Source organism: Hippoglossus hippoglossus, chromosome 19, assembly GCF_009819705.1.
Source record: "Hippoglossus hippoglossus isolate fHipHip1 chromosome 19, fHipHip1.pri, whole genome shotgun sequence".
Taxonomy (NCBI): Eukaryota; Metazoa; Chordata; class Actinopteri; order Pleuronectiformes; family Pleuronectidae; genus Hippoglossus; species Hippoglossus hippoglossus.
This window is the reverse complement of record NC_047169.1, coordinates 7137422-7162035: the sequence shown is the minus strand read 5'-3', so window position 1 is coordinate 7162035 and position 24614 is coordinate 7137422. Positions and strand designations below refer to the sequence as shown.

Here is a 24614-nt window from a genome sequence, read left to right as displayed (position 1 = left end):
GTGTGTGTGAGAGAGAGAGAGAGAGAGAGAGAGAGAGAGAGCGAGGAGAAGACACGCGAGCGGAGAGAAGCACGCGCATCGACCGGCTCCTGCAGCCGGATGCTCTCCTCCACATTTGACGTATTCCACCTTATTCCTTATAATTAAGTGCGTAGAATGATACGCAGCGTTTTTGACGGAATAGCTCGTTACACTTCGCCACAGACGCAGATGGACGCCGCCGCCACAGACACATGACTGGACGAAAGCAGCTCTTCCTCCCCTGAGACTGACGCGATGTCCAAACCTCCGAGTTTCTAGTTTCCCTCTTCACTCTGTCGCCCTTTTCTTTCCCCTCTGGACTCGTCGGATTTAAGTTTCGCAGCCGAAAGGAGCTTTTTTTCTTCTGTGTCCGTTTGAAATGACAGAAATAAGCGAGAAGGAGAACGAGCCACAGAACCGAGACCTGCACCGACCACAGGCGACCGTGCCCAGCCACCAGGAATCCAAGGTAACCGCACCGTTCCCCGGCAGGACGAGCACAAATCAATTGGTAATCGATTATCTGCTGCTCAGACTGAATGCTGGAGTTCTGTGATGACAGTTTTGAGGAATTGATGTTATTGAATCATCATCATCATCTACTCTGTGTGTAAATTCAAGTTTTTCTATTTTGACTTGCCTGCATGTCTTTAGTTGTCCCCCCTCCGTCTTAACGAGGCTTATAACTTTAAGCTGCTTTTAATTCTTGTACCTGCTCCTGACCTCAGAGTTAAAGGGCAGAGATTACATGGAGGTGCGTGCATGTGCTGTCTGAGGCCTGTGCAGGGGGGGGGGGGGGGTCTGAGGCATTAAGAAAAAGTGAAGGTGTGTGCATGAGGGGAAATGAACTGGCATTATCATCCCTCATTGACTTTTCTTCTTCAGGTCAGAAGTCTCATTCTCACACACACACACACACACACAAGTTGAAGATGATGTTTAAAGAAAGTGGGAACGGGGCTGCAGCTCAACAGGGAGATAAGATCAAATGAGATAAGATAAAATAAGATGAATCTTTATTGATCCTACGTAGAGGAAATTCACAATTGGCACAACAGCACAAGGAAGTAGCAGCACGAGGGGGAAATGTAGTTGGAATAAAAATAGAAATACTATGTGCAATGTAACATAGGGATCAAGTTTGTGTAATTATCCATTCTTTGTTATATACAACGTGCCGCAGTTCTTTCCTGAGTTTTCCATAATCCTTGGCACTGCACACGCTGTATGCCCATCGTGTAGATGTCACTGCAGAGGAGTTATGAACCTGCATCTCCTCTCCCAGCAAACCACCGGGACCATCACACCTGACACATGATGGCAAACATGGTGGAGCCACGACAGCATTAACCTGCGATGGGATCCCAGTGGAGGGGAGACAAATAGCTGCTGGTTTCTCTTGACTCTTCATTCCTGCACGTTCAGTTCAATATCTTCATTTTCCTCTTGGTACAATAACTCATGTTAGACTCGAGTAATTCAACTCGCCATATTGATTTTTGGAATATTCAACATATAATCATGAGATCAGATCACAGCACTATCGGTAAACTGTATCTACTCTACTGTGGCTGGAGGTCATGTTTTCTGCTCCGGTCACTTGGACCAGTGATAAATTGTTAGGATGTGGTGTTGGTCAGGAAAGAACCCATTACAGTTTGGTATGGATCCGGAACAGGGATTGATCCAGGAGGACTTTCTTTACCGTTGTGTGAGAGGGCATTTTTCAACTTTTTCACCATTTTCCGCATGGAATAATTCATGGATCCTGATTTGGATCCAGAATCTGGCTCATTATGAAGATTGATATCTGTGAGTGTGGTAAATTTGGTGCAGTTTGATTGATTTCAAGGGGGCTGTTGGGCCTCATTGGAGGAATGCGCTAAGTGTCATTCTAGTTGAATCCGAAATCTCTGGCAAAGTTCAAGATGTTAAATCACTGACTTTACTTGTTTCTAACCTACGTTTGCAGCTGCCATCTTGGCCCAGTCCACGTCAGGTTCTTCTACCGCAATGGGACCTAACTGGTTTAAGCTGAAAACATTTTGGAAAGTTACCACAGAACTAAAACCATACATCTGTTAAAAGTATATTTTGCGCCTTTTTCAAGACGAGACTTCAAGATAAGACAGTAAAGCCCAAACCTCATTAAGGCCTTTGTCATCGTTGTGCATATTCCAAGCCAAATTTTTCATTAACATAGCTTAAACCAGTAAACACTATACTGGACGCTCTCAGGGTCCCTGTAGTTATGGCCCCGGGGTATAGTTATGGGTTTTGCTCGCAGTCTAGAGGTGTATAATAACAGTGTTTTTTTGTTGTTGCTGATTAATCTTTCTTGACAAAAAACGGCGACTGCTCTCTCTACACTCTCGCTTGCAGCCTTGACCTAAATCTCCCGCATTAAACTTTCAAATGAGATTCAAGAGCAGCCTTAATTGCAGCAGCAATTACAGCGAGAAATCACATTACGGCAGTCCGCCGCCGCTCACGGCCACGGGGACCTGGGACAAGCCTGGCAGAGCCGGGGCGCCTTGTTGTTTCTATTTGACTACAGACAACAACACAATGGATGGTGGGCGTTAAGGGGCTGCATGAATTTATGAGCCAATCAGCTAGCAGATGTTTGCTGTGTCTTGCTAGGGGCCGGGTCATAATTCACACAAATGGCCGGCCAGACAAAACAGAACTGGTGGGGGGAAGAAAAAAAAAACCCAATCCTCCGAGCTGCGTCAGCCATGTAGCTCTGTTTCTGCCAAGCCCCTGCTGGCAGCTGTAACCAATCCAAATCCCGCAGAAGAAGAAGAAAGGGAAAAGAGGAAGGAAAGGATACATGTGTGTTACAACTGGGGTCGTTTTATAGGCGTCTGCTTGAGGGTGTCTCTACAGCTTCACTTGTTTCTTACTGTCACTCCTAATCCAGTCCTTTGCACATCACTCTGCTCATTTCATAACAACTTCCACCCTCTGCTTTCCCCCTTCTCCTGCCTCCATGTCTTTTTCTTTCTCACTTCCACTTGCCGCCGCTCTCCGTAATCCTTCTTATCTCTTCATCAGCTCTCCTCCGTCGCTCCCTCTCCTCTCGCCTCTCCGTCTCTTCACCGTCCCTCGGCTCTCGGAGCATTTATTACGGTGCTAAGTGGGCCCACCAGCTTTCTAGAGTGCCGCTAATAGAGGCTGTGACGGAGAATGAATAGTTATTCCACCTCCTCACACCTACAGGCGAGGTGATGGCTACGAAAATATTATTATGCCTCGCTAATCACTCGGAGCACATGTCGATCAAGTGTCGTGTGTTCGGTGAGGTACGATGAATGTGACGATGACGAGGGGAAGTTCAGAGTCTGTATAAGGAAATCAGTGGTTTAAGGAACAGTTGTGCACTTGTGCCTGCGCTGAAAGTTGTTTCTTTATGCTTAACATTAATTAGCAGCTAGCAGCCAGTTAGCTTAGCATCGCATAATTACTGGAAATACGGGGAAACAACGAGACCAGCTGATCCATTTCTCAAAGGTCATATTCCTATTTCTTGTGCCGGGAGCGCTTGACTGGTCATGACCATCAACTTTATAAAAATGGATGACTCTGCATAAGTGAAGCCAAAACATTGTGATTATTCCCCAGGTGGCTGGAGGCTTCTCCATGTTAGCAAATGGGACATGAACTTCTTTTCACGCTGGTGTTTATTCACATGCTAGTTTTTTCTAGTAAGTTTTGTTTTGATCAGTTATTTGATGCTATAAAAATGGGCTGAATCATCGTGATTGACAGCCGAGACTGACTCACGATAGGTCGAGTTCATGTGTAGGCGGGACCTTGATACTGTGGCTCCACTCTATAGCTCCCAAATTCTATAATCAGCGTGCAAGTGGCAGCGCTCGATATTTTGGCTTCATTTCTGGAGGCAGTGGAAACCCGTCATCCATCTTGACTGTATATACAGTCGATGGACATGGCCAAAAAAAGGTCCAACAACACGTTCCTGTCGTTATTATCACTCTTTAGTTTTTCGGTCGATTAAACAAACTAATTCCGATGTTGATTTTCTTTAGCTTTAGATGTGATTTGAGCATATGTCCTGAAATGTCAAACAATTATTAAACACTCTTATACTTTGCTTAGTAATGGATGAGACGAGAGCTGTGAACTCAGAATACGACGCTACATCAAGTTTAAATGATTATATTGCAGTGTGGTGCTGTGGCCCGGTCGGCAGGGTCCTCACAGGGCTCATCGCGTTCTCAGCCAACACAAAGACAGTTTTATGAGCTGAAACGACGGCAGCCGTTTCTCTCCAACTTTGTCCTTCACGCTCTCTGCAGAGAGCCCTCTAACTTTTCTATCAGCATGTTTTCTCCTCTTTTTATCTAATTAATTTCTCACCTTACATCTACTCTCTCTTTTCCATTGACTGCCCCAGTGTAATGAAAACCAAAACCTTTTCCTTTATGCAACCGCACTCCTCTCCCATCCCTCCTTTCTTCCCTTTATCATCATCTTTCTCCATATCTCTTTTTCCATGGTTGAAAGGGTGATAGGATGAGCGACCAGCAGTGGTGCAAGTCTCAGGGTTACCAGTTCATTCAGTTTAACCAAACCACAATATGTTTTCATTATTACTTAAGACTCTCAATTTCCCGCTTAAATTTTTATCTCCAGTTTTACTTACTTTTAATGATTATGCAAACCTAAAAATTATCAAATTTGTTATTTTCACAGTTTATGAAATTAGTCATAATAGTGTATTGCCCTTTGTAAACACATGTGTTTGGAATGGGCTCTTTTCTCTACCTGTGGTGATGCTGGTTGCAGCTTTCTCTCTGAAACAGAAAAAGTGACCTTCAGTAACCGAGCTGTGGCAAGTAAAGACCGGCTGCAGGACTTGGTCCGCACCACCGCTGCTGCTCAAAGAGCCGTTTATCCAAAGTTCAGTGAAGCTCAACTCCGTACGTTGAACCCCGGACAGGAGAATCGTCTGTTGTTGTCAGAGCGCTGATTACTTGTTCATTCAAATTGTCTCCAAATTGCACAAAATTCGACAGTGCACTTCCTTAGTCCCTTAACATCCCAAGTGTGAAGCTCGAGATAAAGACCGATTTATGGAATTATTAGATAGATGCACAAATGTTTTGTTGTAAATCTAGAAAAAACGATGCTAATTAGTTTTGGATGCTTTTTTGACAGCGCTGACATTTAATTTCCTCTTGGCTAACTTCTGTCTCTCCTGTGTCAGTACGCAACTAAACTCACAAATACAACGGCAGAGCTCTTTCTGACGGGCACCAGCATGTGTCTGTGCCGCTCATGTGATCATCCTGCGTGTGCGTGACATTTCTGAACAAAGTGTGTTGTGCGTCCTCGTGCTTGTTTTCTTCCCTATCACTGTTGGCAGGAGGATGTACATCAGTCATCATCTGATATGTTTGTGTTCCACCTGTCAGGATGATGGACTTGTATCGCTGACCTTTGAAAACAAGCTGCAGTCTGCACAGAAAACAGAGGAAGTGTTGGAGGGAGGCAGGAACACAGTGAGGGAGGCAGACGCAGTTAGAAAGACACGGAGCGTCTCACATGAGCTATAAACTCCAGTTATTTTCCTGTACTTTTCCGGAGGGGCTGTATGTGAGAATGCAAATGTCAGAGTCAGTTGCTCTGGACATTGTGGAATTTTCCCTGCCAGCACCCTAGTAAAATGTCTGGGAAAAGTCAGAGTAAGTCCTTTTTGTGAGATTACGTCAGGAGAATCGCAGGAAAAGGCAAAGCGAGAAGTCAACTTGGAAAGACGAGATTTGAGCGTTTTTGTTGATCGGGGTTGACATCGGTTTGGATGTGCTGTTAAAAACATGAATTCCGCAGTGGAATGTATACGCCTTGCCTCTGCTATGCTTTACTGACACGCCCCCCCTTGCCTGAATGTTCCAGACATTGTTCTGTTGTGGAGAATGCTTCTCCTGCTGCGTTCCTCACATATGATGATATATCACGTCTGAAAACAGCTTATGAAAGAGCCCAAGCGAAACCGGCGTTACAGAGTCGCCATGTGCTCCTGTACGCAACGTTGACGCAGCTCTGTCTTGATCGAAGTCGCTGAATTACTGCCCTTGATTGAGTTGTAAAACACTGCTGATCCAGCAGAGTTCCTCGTGCAGTTCCAGGGTTTGTGTGGCTTCTGCTGGGAGTAAATATGAACGTAGTGTCGTGCTAACCCTCAGGAGGCTGCTGCTGAAGTGACAGTGACGTTATTTTCTCTCTGTAAAGAAAGAGCTGGAGGAAATACAGTTTTTATAAAGGCTAGCTGAGATTTTCTGTTATGAAGACTCACCTTGAAAGAAAAACATACACATTTGACTGCAATAACAACATGTTCATTCATACAGAGCATTCGTACAATTGAAAATACTTTTTCTCCAAGTGCAGGACTGGTTGATCAACTCAATTATTATCCTGGATAATGATTCCTGAACAACAACAATGCAGAAATCTACAGATTGAACCTCTCATTGTTTCTCTATATTGTGTTTTACTCCCTTTTTTCATACTCATTGTTTCTCTGCATTGTACTTTAATTGATTCCCAAGGCCTCACAAAGGCATTCAGCTTGTTGTGGGACTGTGTGACAAAAGCCTACAGTAAAACATGTTAAGTCATGATGTACAATAATAAGTCAGGACTCAATCAGTCAGTCAGTTTTAGTTGTAAAGCACATTTCATACGGCTCAGTGATGCTTCAAGATCGACTGATGAGCCAATAATAAGAGACCAAATAAAAATGCTGACAAAGATTATAAAATTGATTTTAAAAGCTATTTGGAAGAAATAAAAGTAAAATATCAAACAAATATGAACAGCTACATGAAATTGATTAAATTTATAACACATGCAATAATATGATGCAGAAAAGCCAGGCTAAAGAGAGAGGTTTCAAACTGGCCGATTTCCACACTTGTGGCTGCTCTCAGGTCCTCAGACAGAGTGATCCAGCTGTTTGGAGAATAAAAGCTATAAGCTGCCTCACCTTTTGTGCCGTGCACTTTGGAGCAGCTACGTACCAGAAGACCTGAGGCGCTTTACTGGTTCATACACTGAGCATATGAGATGTGTGCTGGTGGAAGACCTAAAGATCTTTTAAAGACAAGTAAAAGCAAATCTTCTCGCTTCTTCACTCACTGTATGATAGTTTGATTTTTATCCGGAAGAAAGCTTTGGATTTTTTAAGTATTTTATCTAAGAAGTCATTATTCTGTGTCTCTGTTTGTTGACTGTAGCCTTACTGGGTGTTAATCATCCGTCACTCAACGCCGACCACATTGTCGTCAAGCTTCCACCATTTTCTTTGAACATCAAGCAGCCGTTGCAGTCGCCTCTTGCTTGCTGCAAAAGCTCCTTGTGCAGTTAAACCTTTTAAAGGCTGGATTTGGAAATGCAAGCTCCTTTTGCTGCACAGGCTGTCAGACGGCGTGTGAGAGTCTTTGCTACTAAGAGGCTCATGTGTCTTCAGAAACAGAAACAGCCCTCAAACAATATTTTAATATTTGAAAGACAATCATAGGAGAACATGTTATTCACACCTCGTTTTTCACCCAATATATTAATATGCAGTGTAGAGAAGACAGAGGGACACATGAGGTTCTCCTTCTCATCTGCACAATCCTTAGAATACAAGCCTGACTTTAGCTTGTCCTCTAATCTCTATGTTTGTAGTTTTCTTCATCTATAACTTGAAGAAATTTTAGTTTTTGTTGTCCCTTTACCTCAGTGTTTGGACTTTTTAACTTTACAGAAATTTTACATCCACAAAAAACGATATTACACACTAGAGGAAAAGTTAGAGAATGTCTCCTTTGTGGTTTTTCACATGAAATGACTTCACTAACAATAGCAACATCTTCACTTCTCACAAGTGCTGCTCAGAGTCAGAGGAGTGTTGGTGTCTCAGAATCATCCAGATGGATACAGGAAATAATATATTTTCTAAATGGACAAACTGAAGATGTCCTTTTCACTCTGTTCTGGGAAGTTGTCGGTTAGTTCCGATCTCTGTCACCTGCACTGGAGCGTGTGCATTGAGGACTTTTACCATTTTGAGCAGTGGCTAATGAGGTCACCTTTTTAATTTAACACAATTATTCATTTTCCAGTGTGTTGAGTAGAAGCTTGAATAGCACCAGCAGCCAGAGATGCCCTGAGAAAAACTCTGCAGTGGGCGTGTCGTGTTTAGGAGTTGGCAGACACTGGGGTCGCTCAACTGTGTCCAGAGAAAGCTTCTGCAGAGAGGGAGGAGATCGTCCTGGATCTGGGGCCAGATGTTGTTATAACGGGAAGAAACCAGATACCTGTTTGTGTCATCAATCAATACGCTGCTGTAGAGTGTGCAACGTACAGCACGCTGCTGTGTGTTGAACGTGCATAGCAACACAGAAGGCAGCTGTTCAAGGATGTTTTCTGGTACAAGACGGAGGAGAAAATAAGCATTTCAGGTCCAAAAGAGGCTTATAAATCTGATGTAATAAGCACTTAGCTATATGTTTATGAGTTTTATGTATCTGCACCCAGCTCACCTTGGATTGGTTTCCTGACCGAGACGAGCCGAGCCAACCGCATGGCAGCTGAAAGTGCCAAGAGACGGGTGGTAACAGATCACTATTGTTTCTATTTACTGACAGAATTGAAACTAAATTAATCGTCTCTAAAAGAAAAGCAAAAAGATAAACCTTGTGTTTTCTTGTAGAAAGTACATTTGTCTTTCCTGTGGAGATGAAGAACCACAAGCAGAGAGATTAGACATTGTTTCTCGTTGCTGTCCTGCGACACCTCGTAGAAAAACACAGGGCGAGGCAGCTGCGTCGTAGTGGCAGCTGGGGGACGTTTTCCCTTTCACAGGCATCTCGTGTGAACACCATGAACACCCACCCCCACTTCTCAATCATTAATTTATCCATGCACTCCGCACAATAGCCTATTTATAGAAGCCTCCACCAAACATCTCTCCATGCTCGTTTTCAAACGGCTGGAAAAGAAGTCCGAGGCGTCGGCTCTGTTTCTGTCAGAGGGCTGCTCTGGAAAGGCCCTGGTACATTATCAGGCTTTCGAAGGCCAGCGGGTGGTTGAAAGTGTCAGCGTGCTATTTTTCTATGCATCTCCACTTTAGTTATGTTCTTTTCCACAGTTTTATTCATTCCGTTTTATCTATTTTCCCCTCACTTTCTTTGACTGCTCCCATACTTTCATTTTTACATCTTCAAACCGCAGCCCGCTCTAGTAGACGACGCTACCCGCACTGTGATGAGCTAATTGCTGTCAGTAGTTCAGAGTGTGATGGGTCGGCAGTTCTGTGATCCATAAATAGACTCTTCAAAACCTAACAGAGAGAGAGCGCTACTGAGAAATATAAAAGATTTGCATTCATTAGAGTCTCCTCTGCTCTGTTTTCAGGGGAGGATGTTACGGGATATATGACAACGTGTATCAGACGGCAACCTAGCAGCTTTAATAGAACACCTATTATAACACAGGGACACACATACAAATAGTAAGAGCAACCACATAAACCAGGGGGAAATCTGGATAGTGGTGTGTGATGCCATGTAGCTCCCAAATTACAGACCGTTGGAGAGCTCTAATTTTATTTTTGCTCTATTAATAATTCATCTGTGCAATTTTTAAATTAATCAAAAATGAATGACTGGATTCATTTAGCACTTCTGTTGTGGCTGTTTTTCCACCGAGAGTCTTTCACAGTGTGAGAGCGGGACTTATTGATTTCATGTTAAGATTTTGTAATGCTCTCACTCAAATTCCTGCGCTCGCACTCAAATAACCCCTCCCTGTGCTTCGGTCTGCTCGGCTTGTGCTCAAACTCTGTTCTTGCACTCAGATATTTTGTTGCTCGGACGCCTTTGCTGCGCTTCAGCTTCAGCTCTGCTCGCGGATTCCTCTCTTTTCTTTCTTCTGAGCAGACGTTTCACGCACTCGAGCAAATCTAAGCTGCGTTGGGTAGTAATGCCCAATTATAGCTAAAGCGACTTACAAAACACATTTGGCTTTAAACTGTCATAGTTTTGTTTTCACATTGACTTTAATTAATTAAGCTAAATCACTGTTTATGCTTTTGTTACTTTAAGCGTTGTTAAGGCTCAGGGTGCTATATTAACTTATGGATTATCAGTCATGTGTTGCCTAGTTTGTGCCTGAAGAGATTGTTCCTTTTCCCTTGGACCCGGAACACAACGCAGGCCTCCACCGCAGAGAAGATTAACAAAGTCGGACAAGTTAAACAATCTAATAGAGAGGAACATCCATTACTGGATGGACCACCGGTCGAGCCAAGAAAAGGCCATTAAGGAAAGCATGGACTCAGCTCCCTGTAGAAAACATTTATGAGAGGCACTCACTAATGGGTCGACAGAGACGACTCTTTTCATCACTCAGACTAATTGGCATGTGTGAATCTGCGGCTTAAAGAAGAAAAAGAGGAACCTGCTCGATGCTATTGATCGAGTTTTCTGCAAAGGAGAGCAGATAGCCGGTGGCTGTCGAAGCTCAGAGGTGCAATAGACATGATGAGGACGCTACCGCCTTGCCCGTAGAAATAGTTATATAAAGTTACACAGATTCACAGAAGGTTTTTCTTGCAGAGGAAAACCTTATGTTTTTACTACTTCGCTAAAAGCAGCAATATTAGAGCCACAAAATAAACATGTGAGGAACAGAAGCACTGTTAAATCTGAATTAAATGGAAGGAAGTTCACCTTTTGAAGTGAGGCAGGACAATATCCTCAACCCAGTCACAAACATAGACGGCTAATGAGCTCTGTGTAAGTTGAGGCGGGGCTCAGTCGGATTCTGAGGGACCTATTACATCCTTGCCCTCATTCTCCTGGCCATTCTCTCGAGTGTGTCTGTCTGTGTGTGTGAGTCCACAGCAGTTACTATTTCCATATAGAGGGTCCCATCGCGCCTAAGACCCTGTAATTGTTTGTCATTATCAGTCCCCTCTTTATTGTGTTGCCCCTGGATGGCGAGCGTGCGGGAAATGGAGGCCGGAGTCAAAGATAAACACCGCGTCCGCCATGCATCACTGACTGCGTCAAGCTCCAAGGTGCAGGTCGCTCAATAAAACTAATCAAATGGGAATTTTAAGGGGTATTGACTCGTGCGGATCTAAGGAACAGAGAGGGGAGAACAGCTGAAGATGGAAGATCAAAAGTCAGCTTCCAGGCCAAGGACAGTCGGAGGGTAGACGAGCAGACTGCTTTTAAACCCACTGGTTTCAAGCTCGACACCTTGTTGTCATTTCAAACACGACTTACATTGTACCTACATTAGTCATTAGTGTCATAATTTAAAGAAAAGGGTGAGACTTTCATCTTTCTCTGGTTGTAATGAATCAACTTTTGTCGACCTTGTCTGTAAATAGGAAACTGTTTGCTAACAAGTTTGCATTATCAACATCGTAGTTTCTTCGGCACCTAATTTGCGTCGAACTTTCTTATTGTGTAGCACTTCAAAACCTCTACGTGGCCCACGACCGCCATGAAGGCCGAACCGAAATGAAAAAGTCTACAGAGGACCCCGGGATATGCGTCACCAACTTGTCCCATCCTTACCGCTGTCGCCTAGCAACCGAGCTGCAGTTGGACACGATGAGAAAGTTTTGATGCCCCCTTTGGTTATTAGTCTACGGTTAGCCTTTCATATGAGTTAAAGCCTGATACTTTCATTTGAAAGTGAAAGCATCGGATGTGTCATCTCTTGCCGTGGCTATTGCTTTGAAAAAAGACTTTCTCACTGAAGCGCAATGAATCCTGGGATAGATTGGCCCAAGAAGGATCTACTCTTGGAGCATTTGTAGAACGAATTTGGCAGCCGCGTTTGAAGGAGCCTTCGAAATGTGGCAGCATAGTCGTGTCACTGTGACACAGTCGCTGTATCAGGTCACAGTTTGTGTTTCTGTGTTCTCATCAGATTTGATTGTCAAATTTTGGGTTTATTTTGATGATTCATAATAGGAAGCCAACTGAGAAAAACTGTTTCTATGTCAAAATATCATTGTGGAACTTCACCTGAATATCATCTTTGTGTTTTCTTCTCAGTTGCAGCGGCTGAAGCGCTCCCTGTCCTTCAAGTCTGTCATGCGCAGTAAGAGCATGGACAACTTTTTCCAGCGCAACAATGGCGAAATGCGCCTGCCCTCGGCCCTCATCACCGCACCACCACCTCCGCAATCTCCTCCACCCTTCTCCGAGTGCCCCCCGGCCTATGAGCACTCCCCCTCCCTGTCCCCGTCGGTCAGTCCCAACCCGTCTTTATCGTCTCACTCGCCTTCGATCAGTCCCTCGCTGTCCGTCACTTCCACAACCCAGCCAAAGACTCAGGGCCCGCCGGTGCAGCCAGTCAAGACGCACTGTTTCCAGGAGCATGTCTTCCGTAGGCTTACCAGCTGCCAGCGATGCAAACACATGATCCAAGGTGGGTCAGTTAATCCATATATGGACAACTCGATAACTTCCATCGCCACTACTCTTACCAATGATATTGCATTGGTTTTTAATGTGACAGCTGTCAGTCTTCAGTCTTCTGTGTGTTAAAGTGAACATTGTGTGTCTCTGCAGGAAACTCCAAGCAGGGCCTGCGCTGTAAAGCCTGTAAACTGGCGGCCCACCTCTGGTGCTCGTCTGAGCTCTCCCAGCAGCCCTGTAACGGAAAGGTAGGAACACTTCAGAAGGACTTACAGTAACGTCAAGTTGTATTACCGTGCACTAATCACCTTTTATGAAGCTTACATTTTCACTTTATATCCACATAAGAAAATGGTTTTGCCAAGTTTTACTAGAGGTGTCGGACACCGGTTTCTGGAGCTGTTCAGTCTGCTCCTGTTGTGAAACTCTCCTAAAGTCTCCTTAAGGTAGTGACGTTTTTCTTATTGACTAATATTAGTTTTAGCTTTAACTCTGACTTAGATAAACAGTACAGTCTTTATCTACAATCTTTTTTCTGACATATCTCTTTCTCCTTTTCATTTACTTGTACTCATGGATGAACTGATTAGTTATTGTTGTGACTTCACAAAACATGTTTCTGGCCACTAATTATCACAAAACATATTAAATACCTTCAGCGTCTTCGCCACATGTTTATCGGTTGTCTGTCCCATTCCTGTGAATGGGATATCTCAGAAATGCCCAGAAGGGATTTCATTACAAATGGGCTCAAGGATGAATGGATCGGAGTTTGTGGTCAAAGGTCAAAGGTCACTTCGAACTCCCAAAGCCCATTTCTGGCCACAAACCAAGAAATGTTTTCATTATTAATGACAAAATACACTTAATACCTTTCATCAAATAGTTAATATTTCACTAGATATGCTAAATGAGTCTGAACAGACATGGATGTAAAATCTAACATAATAATGTAATTTATTTCCTTAACACTTATCAAAGCAAGATTATAAACTGCTTTAAAAACACATGGAAATAAAGCAAGACAGAATAAAACAAGACAAAACAAGAATAAGAAAGATAACATATTAAGAAAATATTGAAAACAAGCAACATCCGTTAAACTGTGAACTGCAACTTGTACTGGTTGGCAGGGAATGCGAGGTGGTAATTCTAGTTGTTATCATGTTTTATCATAACTCTAATTAGGATACAATGCTTATTAATATTAAATTCAGTGTACTTCAGTTCAATTTGCTGCACTTCTCTCTGTACTACTTAACATGGGCCAAAATGTTTCCTACAAAGTTTATTAACTTTTTAATATTGTGTGTATTTGTTTAGAAAATGTAGAGGAAAAGCACAAGTCCTCAGCAGGGCAGAGATTAGGCCAGAATACTTGGTGTCAGCAGAATAAAATAGCATCTGGGCGCTATAATTGTCTCTCTGTCAGTTGGCATAGCGTTTCAGTCCTGGTAATATGCTTAGCCTCAGAGCCCCCATCTTGTTAAACGAGGATAAATCCCTGTTCAGACCAGCAGAGGCAGAAACACGGGTTATAAATGGGATGCGGATTGACCGGAGCTTTGCAAAGTTGACTAAGACGCTGACAGTGTTTTAAAGGCTAATAGTGGCATTAAATGCTTCCAAATATAAAAGAGGAACACAAAGCTGTGGAGGATTGTGTTTAAAGTTTCACTGGCCAGGTCCCAGCATTTTTTCACTCAGCCCTTTTGTCCTTGCTCTCGCTCGTGCTGTTCTCCTCAAACATCGGCCTCCTCTCTTCCCCTCTCTCGTCTGGGTTCTACGTTTCCTTTCCCCCCTCTGCTCTATTGGAAAATCAATATCTCCCCGTACCAGCTGGTCTGGCTAATTCAGTGTGAAATTCAGTGTGTTTGAGGCGCTCGCAATCCCTCGAGGATGTGACACGGCAGGCTCCCGCCGAGCCTTCGGCGGTGTCCTTTTCCATCACTGCACACTCATCAAAGCGAGGATTAGGCATTTTTACAGAAACTGGATGGAGTTGGAGGCTGCTTATTTTAGATCTACGTCACATAAGGTCCCAGGGTTACTCGCCCAAAGTGCGTCATCCAAAACAAACAGAGCTCGCTGGTGAGATTTGACTTTGATTGCACTGAAATTGCTCCGGTGCAATTTTGAAATCGCGGCATGCTGATGTCATGCATTTGACTGTAGAGCTGGTTTATGGCATCACATGTCTTATTGTTGAGGAGATAGTCTACATCTAATCCATGTATGTAAGTTAATCACAGTGGGGGAAAGTGCTCTGCTTCAGTACATCTTCCAGATACCTGTACTTTACTTATGCATTTCTATTTCCTGCCATTTTATACATCTTTGTAAAGAAGCAATGTTTTTACTCCACTACATTTATTTTAGAGCTACTACTGGTTAGTTTGTGGATTTTGCCACACACACACTGCAAAATGCTTCCTTGGGTCGTGCCGCACACCTCAAAAATGCGGACAAACATATAACTTCCTTGGCAGAGGTAATTATAACCCATTGTATATTGAAACAAAAGAATAAGAAGGAAACTGCATAAGGAGTACTTTTACTGTGCTATTTAAGGATCTGTTTACTTCTTCCACCTCTGATCCTTAATGACTAACAATAAAAAAACACTGATATGAGCAGGCAGAGCTTCATTCGAAATGAATGGCCGGCTCTCCGTCGACTTGCTGATCACACTCTCATGTGACAGATTGCTTTAATATGTCTTCTGAATGAAGCGGCTTTAAATGAGTCTGGAATCATGAACCTTCTGCTCATAATTAAACTTAAAGATCTATTACAGTTTGATTAAAGAAACAGGCTGAGCTCCGCATAAAATAATTGCCTCTGCAGGAAAGCGCCACACGCACACACACACACGTGCACACACCTATCTTCTCCTAACTGTACTTTGTGCGAGTCAGCTCCATTCCATTACCCCCCCCCCACCCTCTCTCCTCTCCCCTCCTTTCCACCCACCTCTCCTCTCTTCCCCATTTTATCTCTGCTCACCCCAACCGGTCGAGGCAGATGCCCCCCACACTGGGTCTGATTCTAGAAGTTTGTCACAGTAGAAATGGAAGGTGCATGTGATGCTGAGGAAATCACTTCATCTACCTCCACATCAGTTCTTCTCTGTTTTGAGCTCTGACAGAGGAGATGAGGACAGTTGTCATTATTATTATAATCTGACAGAGTGAAGCATTCGCCAGGTTCATTAACAGTGAGCTCTTTTACTCTCTTATTTTATTTGTGCCTTGTGTTTCCAGTGAAACGCCTTGTGACTAATATATTAAAATGACTATAATGAACAAAAGAAGTATAAAAGCATCATATTCTCCAAGACACTTGACCAGAGCTGCAACAGTTGGTTCATTAATCGATAAGTCGATTTGAATAATTCTCATTGTTTACAGACCTCTTGTTTATATAGTCGCTATTTTGAATTTTGAAAGGTTTTCTGCAATATTACTAGTCAATATTATAATTATATTGGCAATTAAAAATATCACACAACTCCTATATCGTCACAATACTCAGCTATATTTCACCATTGAATAACATGCAGTTTTTTCAGTGTGGATGAGAAGACAAATTCCCGTCTGTCACCCCCGAGAGCAGCATCACTCTCTCAGCAGCTCAATGTCATGTTTGACTTTTAGACGTCTTCTGCACTTTTCTGACTGAATGTTCATAAATTCAGATGTTAGAAGTGTTTCCTTAAATCATTGATGGACAACGGCTGAACTGCCGATCGATTGTCGCTCACAGATGTTTATGTGAAGTGATAAAACTTTTTTTCTGGATTTAAAAAAAGTGTCAAGTTTCACCTGAGTAACGTTTTGCCAGCAAATCAACTCCACTCCTGTAAAATGCTGCTTTATTTTGAAACCCATCTCTACAGTTTCTGCTCAGGATGGCAAAAAGAAAAACAACTGACGATTAAACATATTAGTCTGATGGCGTTATTTTCAACATCAGTCACTCACCGTAAAACAGATGAAAAGAGATAAAATAGAGCTGAGATACTATCTTTATAAACTGTTTCTATTTGCAGAGCAGATTCATCACAGCCTCCTCTGTCAAAATCAGGACTTGGCAGTGTTATCTCTGAGGCTGATGACTCATCCGCTGTCGCCAAACATATTTCTCCTGCTAAATAAAGCATCTGATATCAAAGTGTGTACAGTAGCAGATCTGCACTCCGCTACAGTCTGACAGAGCCGGGCCTCTGTGGCGCCTCAGCAGACAAGCCATGCGGATAAATTTGCTTAAAGGCAGAAACAAAAAAAGTCGAGTCATGCTCCATCAGGCAGACAGCAGCGTGAAGGACGTTTCTTCAGGAACGTATCGCTGAATGTCTCTGTGGTTGTTGCCTCCCCTCAGTTAAATTTAAGATTGATTTTTGGATTCTTTTAATAACTTTTACAGCTCAGCACGGTCTTACTATAACTGCCTCTGCTCCGAGTCGTAATCTAAGATCTTCTAACCAACATTTAGTAGTTCCTGAGTCACGGCTGGTAACTAATGGTGACCAGGCTTTTGCCATCAGGGCCCCGAGACTGAGGAGATTAGAATTGTTTTTAAATCACTACTCAAACCATAGTTCTATAGGAAAGCATTGCCAGATTGTTTAACTGGTTTTAATGAATATTTTCCGTTATGTTATCTTTCTCGTTTTTCATTTGTCTTGTTTTGTTCTGTGTTGTTTTATTCCCATGTATTATTGTAAAGCACCTTGTTGAGATCACTGCTACACAGATACATTTTTATTATTTTATTATTTGCATACTTGGATCGTATGAGGTGATGTAACCTACTAATGTATCAAGATGGAAAAGTATGTCAAAGGGTTTAATTTAGCTATTTTAACCAGTTTGTGTGGAACGTACTGGAGCACTCCTGAGTATTCATCATGACTTCTCCTCTTCCTCCTATAGTCCTGAAACTGAAGGGCTCAGATACAGCTACAAACAGCTTGATGGGAAAAAAAAGGAGCAAAATGTTCTTAGATGTAAGCCACAGGAGAGGCAGTGAAGCAGCCACGCCGCCTCCTAGAAACTACTTTCATATGCAGCTACTCTGCATTTCTTCCTTTCACTGCTGGAAATGAAGTTTGAAATTCATTTGCAGTATAAAAGACAAGGGTGTGGAAGTCGAGATGGAGATTGTCAGGGTTTCTGTGGGGTCTTTTAATAAAGTCTAAATTCGATAATCTGAATTTTAGTCCTTGAAAAGTCTTACATTTGTCAAAGGCCATGTACTAGGTCTTGAAAGTGTTTAGGTCTAAATTATATTAACTTTCTTTTACTATCTTTCAGTAATTCTGTCGTGCTTAAAAATCTGATTTTGTGGCATTCATATGAAGTCTTAAATTTAACTTCACGTATTTGTACACATGCACAGATATAGTAGGAATACGTCTTTTGAAGATGTGTACCGCAATAACTCCACGTTGTTCCCAAACTGCATTTCTGCGTCATCTTCAAAACAGATTTTATAGATGGAATAAATAACAAATGCATTTCAGTTGAGCCGAAGGACTGAAAGAACATCCAGACTGATACGTGCACATATTCAGGTGTGCATCACACTTCCTGTATAGGCTTGCCCTTCCCTGATTTATAATAAACCCACAGGTATTGTCTTACAGCAAAATATCACATCTGCCCTTTTTATCATTTTTTTGTTCCCACTTCAAGTAACACTTCTCCTTCCCCCCCGTCCTCCCCTTTCTGTCCTTTTGTCAGTCAGGAGCTTTCAAGAGAAACTTCAGCTCTCCTCTGCTGGCCATCGATCCGCTGGGTGTGGTCAGAGAGGCGCCCGCCGCTCAGGGTGAGTGATGGAGACGCCGGCTGATTTATGGCGGCAGCAAACAGCTGAAATCTCCGGATGACTAATCGCTGTGTCCGTGGCCTTCGGTCCCTGACAGGCCCGCGTGTTTGTGTGTGTATCTACATTGTCAGCGATAAAATTGCACATGTGTTGCTCTGTTCCACTTTGTCTGGCTGCGTGTAGAGGCGGATAATAGCAGTGTTGACCCCGTGTACGAGGCGCTGCGCTATGGGACGTCGCTGGCTCTGATGAGTCGCTCCAGCTTCGGCAGTATCTCAGAGTCGCCTTGTCATGAGGTATGGAAAAAAAACACGCGCACATAAAATACCCAGACAACCCCAGGCGTTCGTATAAATTCATGCTGACATCAATCTTTCAAAGATCATTATTGACTTTGCAAACTTTTCTTTATTTACAGGAAGAAAAACCACAAGACAAACTCGAAAATCAGCCGATTGCTGAAGAGGAACAAATACCAGGAAGTAAGTCAAATAGTTTTCCCTTTAATATCTTTATAGCTGATAATGTGTGTTTGACGCTTTATTTCTTTGGTAACAGGAAGATGGATATTAAGTACAAACATTGAGACTCTTCCCATGTGGGAGCGTTATGAGTGTTTGCCCTGTTTTTTCTGCATTAACGAGTTTATTATCTCTGTTCTTGTTTATGTGAATTCACCAGATAATAATTTCAGAAATTCATAGACACAGAGTCCTGTCCAAGAGTTAAGGAGCTAAATTAGCATAAGACGCAGTACAGCTGTGTGTGTGTGTGTGTGTGTGTGTGTGTGTGTGTGTGTGTGTGTGTGTGTGTGTGTGTGTGTGTGTGTGTGTGTGTGTGTGTGTGTGTGTGTGTGTGTGTGTGTGTGTGTGTGTGTGTGTGTCCGCCCGCCCGCCCGCCCGCCCGCCCGCCCGCCCGCCCGCCCAGTGCTTTTCCCTCTCCGTCTTCAGTCCCAGGAGATGGGATCATCTCAGTTTGTTCTGCTGCCACCTCACGGTTAACGACCTTGACTTCGGCCTTCCTTCTGTTTGCCGCAAAGTGACACGACCCCCCCTCTTCCTCTCTGCATCCTTTCTTTCTCTCCCTCCTCTTGCACCCCCCCCCCTCTTTCCCCTCCTCTCTCTTGTTTTACATGTGACCTTTCTTTCTCTCACGCATTTTGTCTTCTCACTTCTCTCCCTTTCTTTCCCCCTTCTCCCTTTCTCTTTGTGTCTACATGTCCGTCTCTCCAGTGCTCACCCCTCCTGAAAGCGAGAAGGCTGATTCGGAAGACAGGGTCAGCCTGAAGGTGTGTAGTCAGCATTCCTCTCATCTTTCAGTCAGTTATTCTCGGTGAAGCTGCGCTCTGCGTCCACAGCCTTCAAACTCTCCAGTCGCAGATTTTCAAAACATTCGAACAACGATCTTTAACCCCCCGTGCTCCCTGTGTTTGTCTTTTTGTCAGACTCCCAAACGAGTCGAAGTCCACTCCATCCACACCTATGTGGCCCTCTACAAGTTCCTGCCTCAGGAGAAGAACGACTTGGAACTACAGTCAGTCCAGTTTCTCAGTTGACCGTATGTGAGCATGTGAGAGTAATCGGTTGAGAGAGGAGGAAGTGTTCACCTGGCCCAAAATGTACCTGACACTCACGCACCATCTGCCTCCTCAGCGGGATGGTCGTAGGGGGGTTTGCAGGGCTCGGGGTGGGTGGAGGTAGGGTGCCAGGAGGCCGGGAAGGACAAACAGCTGCGAGTGTGTGAAAGAAGAAAAAAAAATGTATTTAGTAGGATCAGGAAACTGCTGAGTGTGGTATGACACTCACCACTAATCTGGAGGATCCGTCTGTGCAGGGAGATGGAGAAATGTCTTCTCATGGACAGAACTGCTTCCGCTTTCCTCAGAAAAAGAATCAATTTCATGTCAACATTTATATTACAACAACGCGGCACAAGGACTTAAAGTGACACTGACCGTGTAGTGATGAGTGCAAACAAGACTCAAATCTAAAATCGATCAAATCTAGTGCATACCTCAGCTAAGGCCAGAACTAACTGCCCAACTGTATTTTTTAGAAAGTTAAATATATAATGTGTGCTTGCTGTTGCATTGATTCTTACGTTTGTGAGTAAATTAGTTTTTCTGCTAATAATAAACAACAATTGCCACAAACAAAAATAATTCTCATCGAGCCTTTTGACTGTTTTTCCTGCAGGCCTGGTGACAGAGTTCAAGTCACAGATGACTCCAACGAGGACTGGTGGAAGGTGAGTCTTCTTTCTTTATTCTTTCTTTCTTTCTTTCTTTCTTTCTTTCTTTCTTTCTTTCAGATTGTCCGCTAACCAAAAGGTCGGTGGTTTGATCCCCGTCTCCTCCAGTCCAGCATTACGAAGTAATCTCGGATGAGTCACTGAACCCTAAATTGGCTCTGACTGGCTGTGTCTGCAGTGTGTGAATGTGACTAATACTGTAAAGTACTTTGAGTTTATAAGTATTGGGTCCATTCACTAAGACTGAAGAGCGGGTGGGTGGTGCTTGAAGGACGGCAGGTGTAGGTGTGAGCAGAACTAGTCTGAAGATCATCACAGTCACCTGTTAATAGACAGACAGGTCTATGTTAACATAAAGCACCAGGGAACAACAGACAGATTTATGCTTGGCAGGAATGTAAATAACAGAAATTCAATGGTCTTATTTAAAATGTACTGAAACTTAACACAGTTTTTTCTTTAATATTTTTCCTTGTTTAAAAAATAAAAAAGGCCCCTTTGTTTACTATAAGCTAAATGTTTACCAGTGTCTTTGAAGAGAATACAGGGGGATTATGGCTCGGCAAATACAGAAGCTGAAAAAAAAACTTGTCTATTTGAATTCATTTTTTTTTACTGTGATATAAATTGAAGACTATAAATCGTCCTTGGATGTGAGTGTGAGAGTGAATGGTTGTTTGTGTCTGTGCGATGGCCTTGTGATACGTTGGCGACCTGTCCAGGGTGAACCCCGCCTCTCGCCCAGTGGCAGCTGGGATCGGCTCCAGCTCCCCACGTGTTCCTCAAGGGGATAAGTGGAATAGATAATGGGTGGATGGCCACTGTGATATAAGAGTGATGAATATGTAAGTGAGTGGTCAAGCAAACAAAAATGAAAACGCAAAGTATGCCATTGTGTGTTTACTCTGCAGAGGACTGTCAAGGACGGTCTGTGTTGGGTTTACTGTTTGTGTTGAAACAAACGTCGGCTTATAATTGAAACGTATTGTTTATTTTTGTCAAGAATGCAGAAGATGTTTGTACTGTGCTTTAAACAAAGCAGTATTATTATTTTACTATTTCAGTCAACACAAGTCAGATCAGAACAGGAAGTATCTATTTATAATGTGTTTGTCAAAGACTGTGTGTGTGTGTGTGTGTGTGTGTGTGTGTGTGTGTGTGTGTGTGTGTGTGTGTGTGTGTGTGTGTGTGTGTGTGTGTGTGTGTGTGTGTGTGTGTGTGTGTGTGTGTGTGTGTGTGTGTGTGTGTGTGTGTGTGTGTGTGTGTTACCCAGGGGAAAAGCAGAGACAAAGTGGGATATTTCCCAGCCAACTTTGTTCAGCGGGTCCGCCCTGGCGAGCGGGTGTGGAAGGTCACTGATGGTTTCCACGGCAACCGAGACAAGGGCCAGATGACTGTAAAAGAGGCCCAGGTGAACATTTAAATACACACAATGTTTCAAACTCTCTCTCTCACACACACACATCCTGAACACAACTTATGCAAATTCATGCAGAAAACTGCTGAGATTACAGAGGGCGGCATGTTAGCTTACTTTTAGCCTCGGCCCACAAACTCTCTCACATCCCTGAATGTCACTTGCCCGTCCTCCAGCTCCGCACTCCCCTCTCTATCCCCTCCCTCTCTCACCCGTTGCCGACCCCCCCACCCCTCTTTCCTCTGCAGATCTGCGTCGGGAAGAACGAGGACATTGACGGTTTCCTCCGGCTGACGAGCGGGAAGAAGCGAGGCCTGGTCCCCGTGAAGTATCTGCTGGAGATATGATGGCGGCGCGCTTCTCCTCGACGCTCAGTTTGATAGAGAAGTTCACTGTAATGAAGGAACGCTCAGGAGTGTTTAGCCAACACCTCGCTGACCGCCAACCACACAACCCCCCCACCCCTCCAAAAGAGTGGCAGTGAAGCAGCAGCTTGCGTGGACAACGAGCCACGATACGGCTTTTTACTGCAGGAGGATTTTAAAGGTTGGAAGGAGGGGCGCCTTCTTTTAGAGTTCTTTACAGCTACTTTTTTCCTGTAGCACAACTTGACTTTGTGGGGTTTATACCCCCTCACAAAAACAAATGTAGCATCACGTAGAAGAGGAGAAGAGTGCAGGAAGTCTGGCTACCTCACTACACATCTCCATTGGCCAATGCGTCTGCAAATAAAGGGAAGACGACGACTATATTATGATGTCAAGGCGCGTGCAGGCCTATGGGACTTTGTGAGCAAACTGTCTTCATTTCATTGTTCGTGTAGAGAAAACAAGACGTAAGAGATCGTGAAAGATTGTAGCTGTTTATCGTAGTCGCTTGTGCAAACATGTTACGGTTGGTTGTCTCAAACCCTGCAACAGATTCGGGTTTGTAGAGTCAGCTGAAGAAATAAACCACGAGAGTGCAGCTCACGACGCGCACACGTCGGCTGATGTGATGTGGATTCATGATGTGTCGCTCTCACTAGAAAACGATTCAGGTATTACATCACGTCAAATTTGAGTCTTCTCTGCTCGGTTTTGGTCAAATGAAAGTCATGACACACTCGCTGCATTTCAGTCTGCTCTCCGGTGATTAGATTACTGTGCAGTTTTGCTCCTTGCAGCACGGATGTGATAAATGCTTTCCGTGCACCTCTGGGGAGCTTCTCTCTCACTATGCCCTTCAGTCACACTTGCAGATTGTTATAGTTCACTCTGTTCCATGTAACTCTAAAAAAAAAAACGAATCTGGTCAATATATTCTCTGCGTTGTTTATCTGTAATGTCCTGTGATCCTCGCTGTCATGTCCGGTTGTGTGCTGCAACATGACGGCGGTGCGCTGTGTTGACTTTCTGATGCTTTTCTTCCAGGGAAGAACGGAGCAAAACTAAAATTATAATTAAAATGTCTGTAATTCAGGTTGATGATTTAAAAACCAAACCCAGTGTCATCTCAGAAGGTCGCGCACCTGTCAAGAGAACGTGTTGAATTTTTTGATAAATGGCGGCGGCGACTCCTCCTCCCAGCACACCAGGTTATTTTTAAATAACACTGCAGAAGGACTGTTATTTTTGCTGGAATTTAAAGGTGATAAAAATCAAAATCACCTCACACCATTCGATTTATTGCTCTGTTCCTAGAAACCATAAGGCAGCGTCAAACTGCCTTTGCTGTGGCAATAACTGTAAATAACAATGACAGTATTTGTAAATATCCTTATAAATATATTATATACTGACTCTGAATAGCTCTCTGCTAACCAAGAGCTTTGCAGGTATCCAGCAGCCAGGTAAGGGCATTAACCTCACAGTTATAAAATTACATTAAATTATTATTTATTGTCCCACTTATCAATGTATGCATCTCTATGCTCAATTAACATCTAGCCCTGTTAGCACAAATCTTTTTAAATACTATGCACAACTAGTCACTCACTTTATTTTCTACTCCGCTTATTTCCAGTGTTGGCACACGCATATTTATGTCAGTGTATACCTGTGCTTTTTGCATTGTGGATAAAGATTCCAGCGTCGGGGGTGTTGCAGCTTTTACAAAATGTCCATCTCAGTTCATTACCTTCACTGGATAGAACCAAGATTGGCTCAGGATCAGTATTACCCAGGTTAATTCCCTTGCACACTACCAGGCTAGTTCTCTGCATGGCGAGCTGCCCTGTGACCCTCACATCTCTCTCAATAAAGGCAGATGAACTCTCACACTGAAGCTGTGTGCTCTTTTGTTTGGGAAATAATTCGTGCTTTTCTCCTTGGTTGTGTGACTTGATTTTGCTGTTTTAAAAAAAAAAAAGGAAAGGGAAAAAGGCTGACGAGGATTAAATGGGGATCTGGTCTGCAAAGAGCTCGTGGTATTATCAGTAAAGGCAGCACACTGCAGTTTAAAATCAGTATGACTATTAAAATTCTGGATGCATGTTTATTATTATCAAGTGTCTTTCTCCTCACTGGTGTTTCAGCTCTGACGGAAATGTGATATTGAAAAGGCCATTTAAATTTGTCAAAACAACAATTAAACGATGTAGAGATGCCAAAAATCAATTCAAGCCTTTGACCTCATAATCCAGGGATGGAAGAAGGACT

At 43.3% G+C, this 24614-nt stretch overlaps 1 protein-coding gene across 2 annotated transcripts; it reads left to right on the top strand.

The window, feature by feature from the left end:
- LOC117753035 (SH3 and cysteine-rich domain-containing protein 2-like) lies at window positions 1–24561 on the top strand. 2 transcript variants are annotated; one of them, XR_004612179.1, is made up of 12 exons: window positions 1–490; window positions 12114–12489; window positions 12633–12727; window positions 18224–18308; window positions 18492–18604; window positions 18727–18790; window positions 19541–19596; window positions 19753–19841; window positions 20504–20555; window positions 21832–21969; window positions 22224–23358; window positions 23496–24561. XR_004612179.1 is itself a non-coding variant. In XM_034570855.1 (11 exons), exons 1-11 carry the CDS (start codon window positions 401–403, stop codon window positions 22320–22322), a joined length of 1257 nt encoding a protein of 418 aa, XP_034426746.1. In that variant the 5' UTR covers window positions 1–400; the 3' UTR covers window positions 22323–24561. The 2 variants fall into 2 exon arrangements, 1 of the variants encoding a protein (XP_034426746.1); XM_034570855.1 differs by having other exon boundaries at window positions 22224–24561.
- Window positions 24562–24614: the final 53 nt, after the last annotated feature.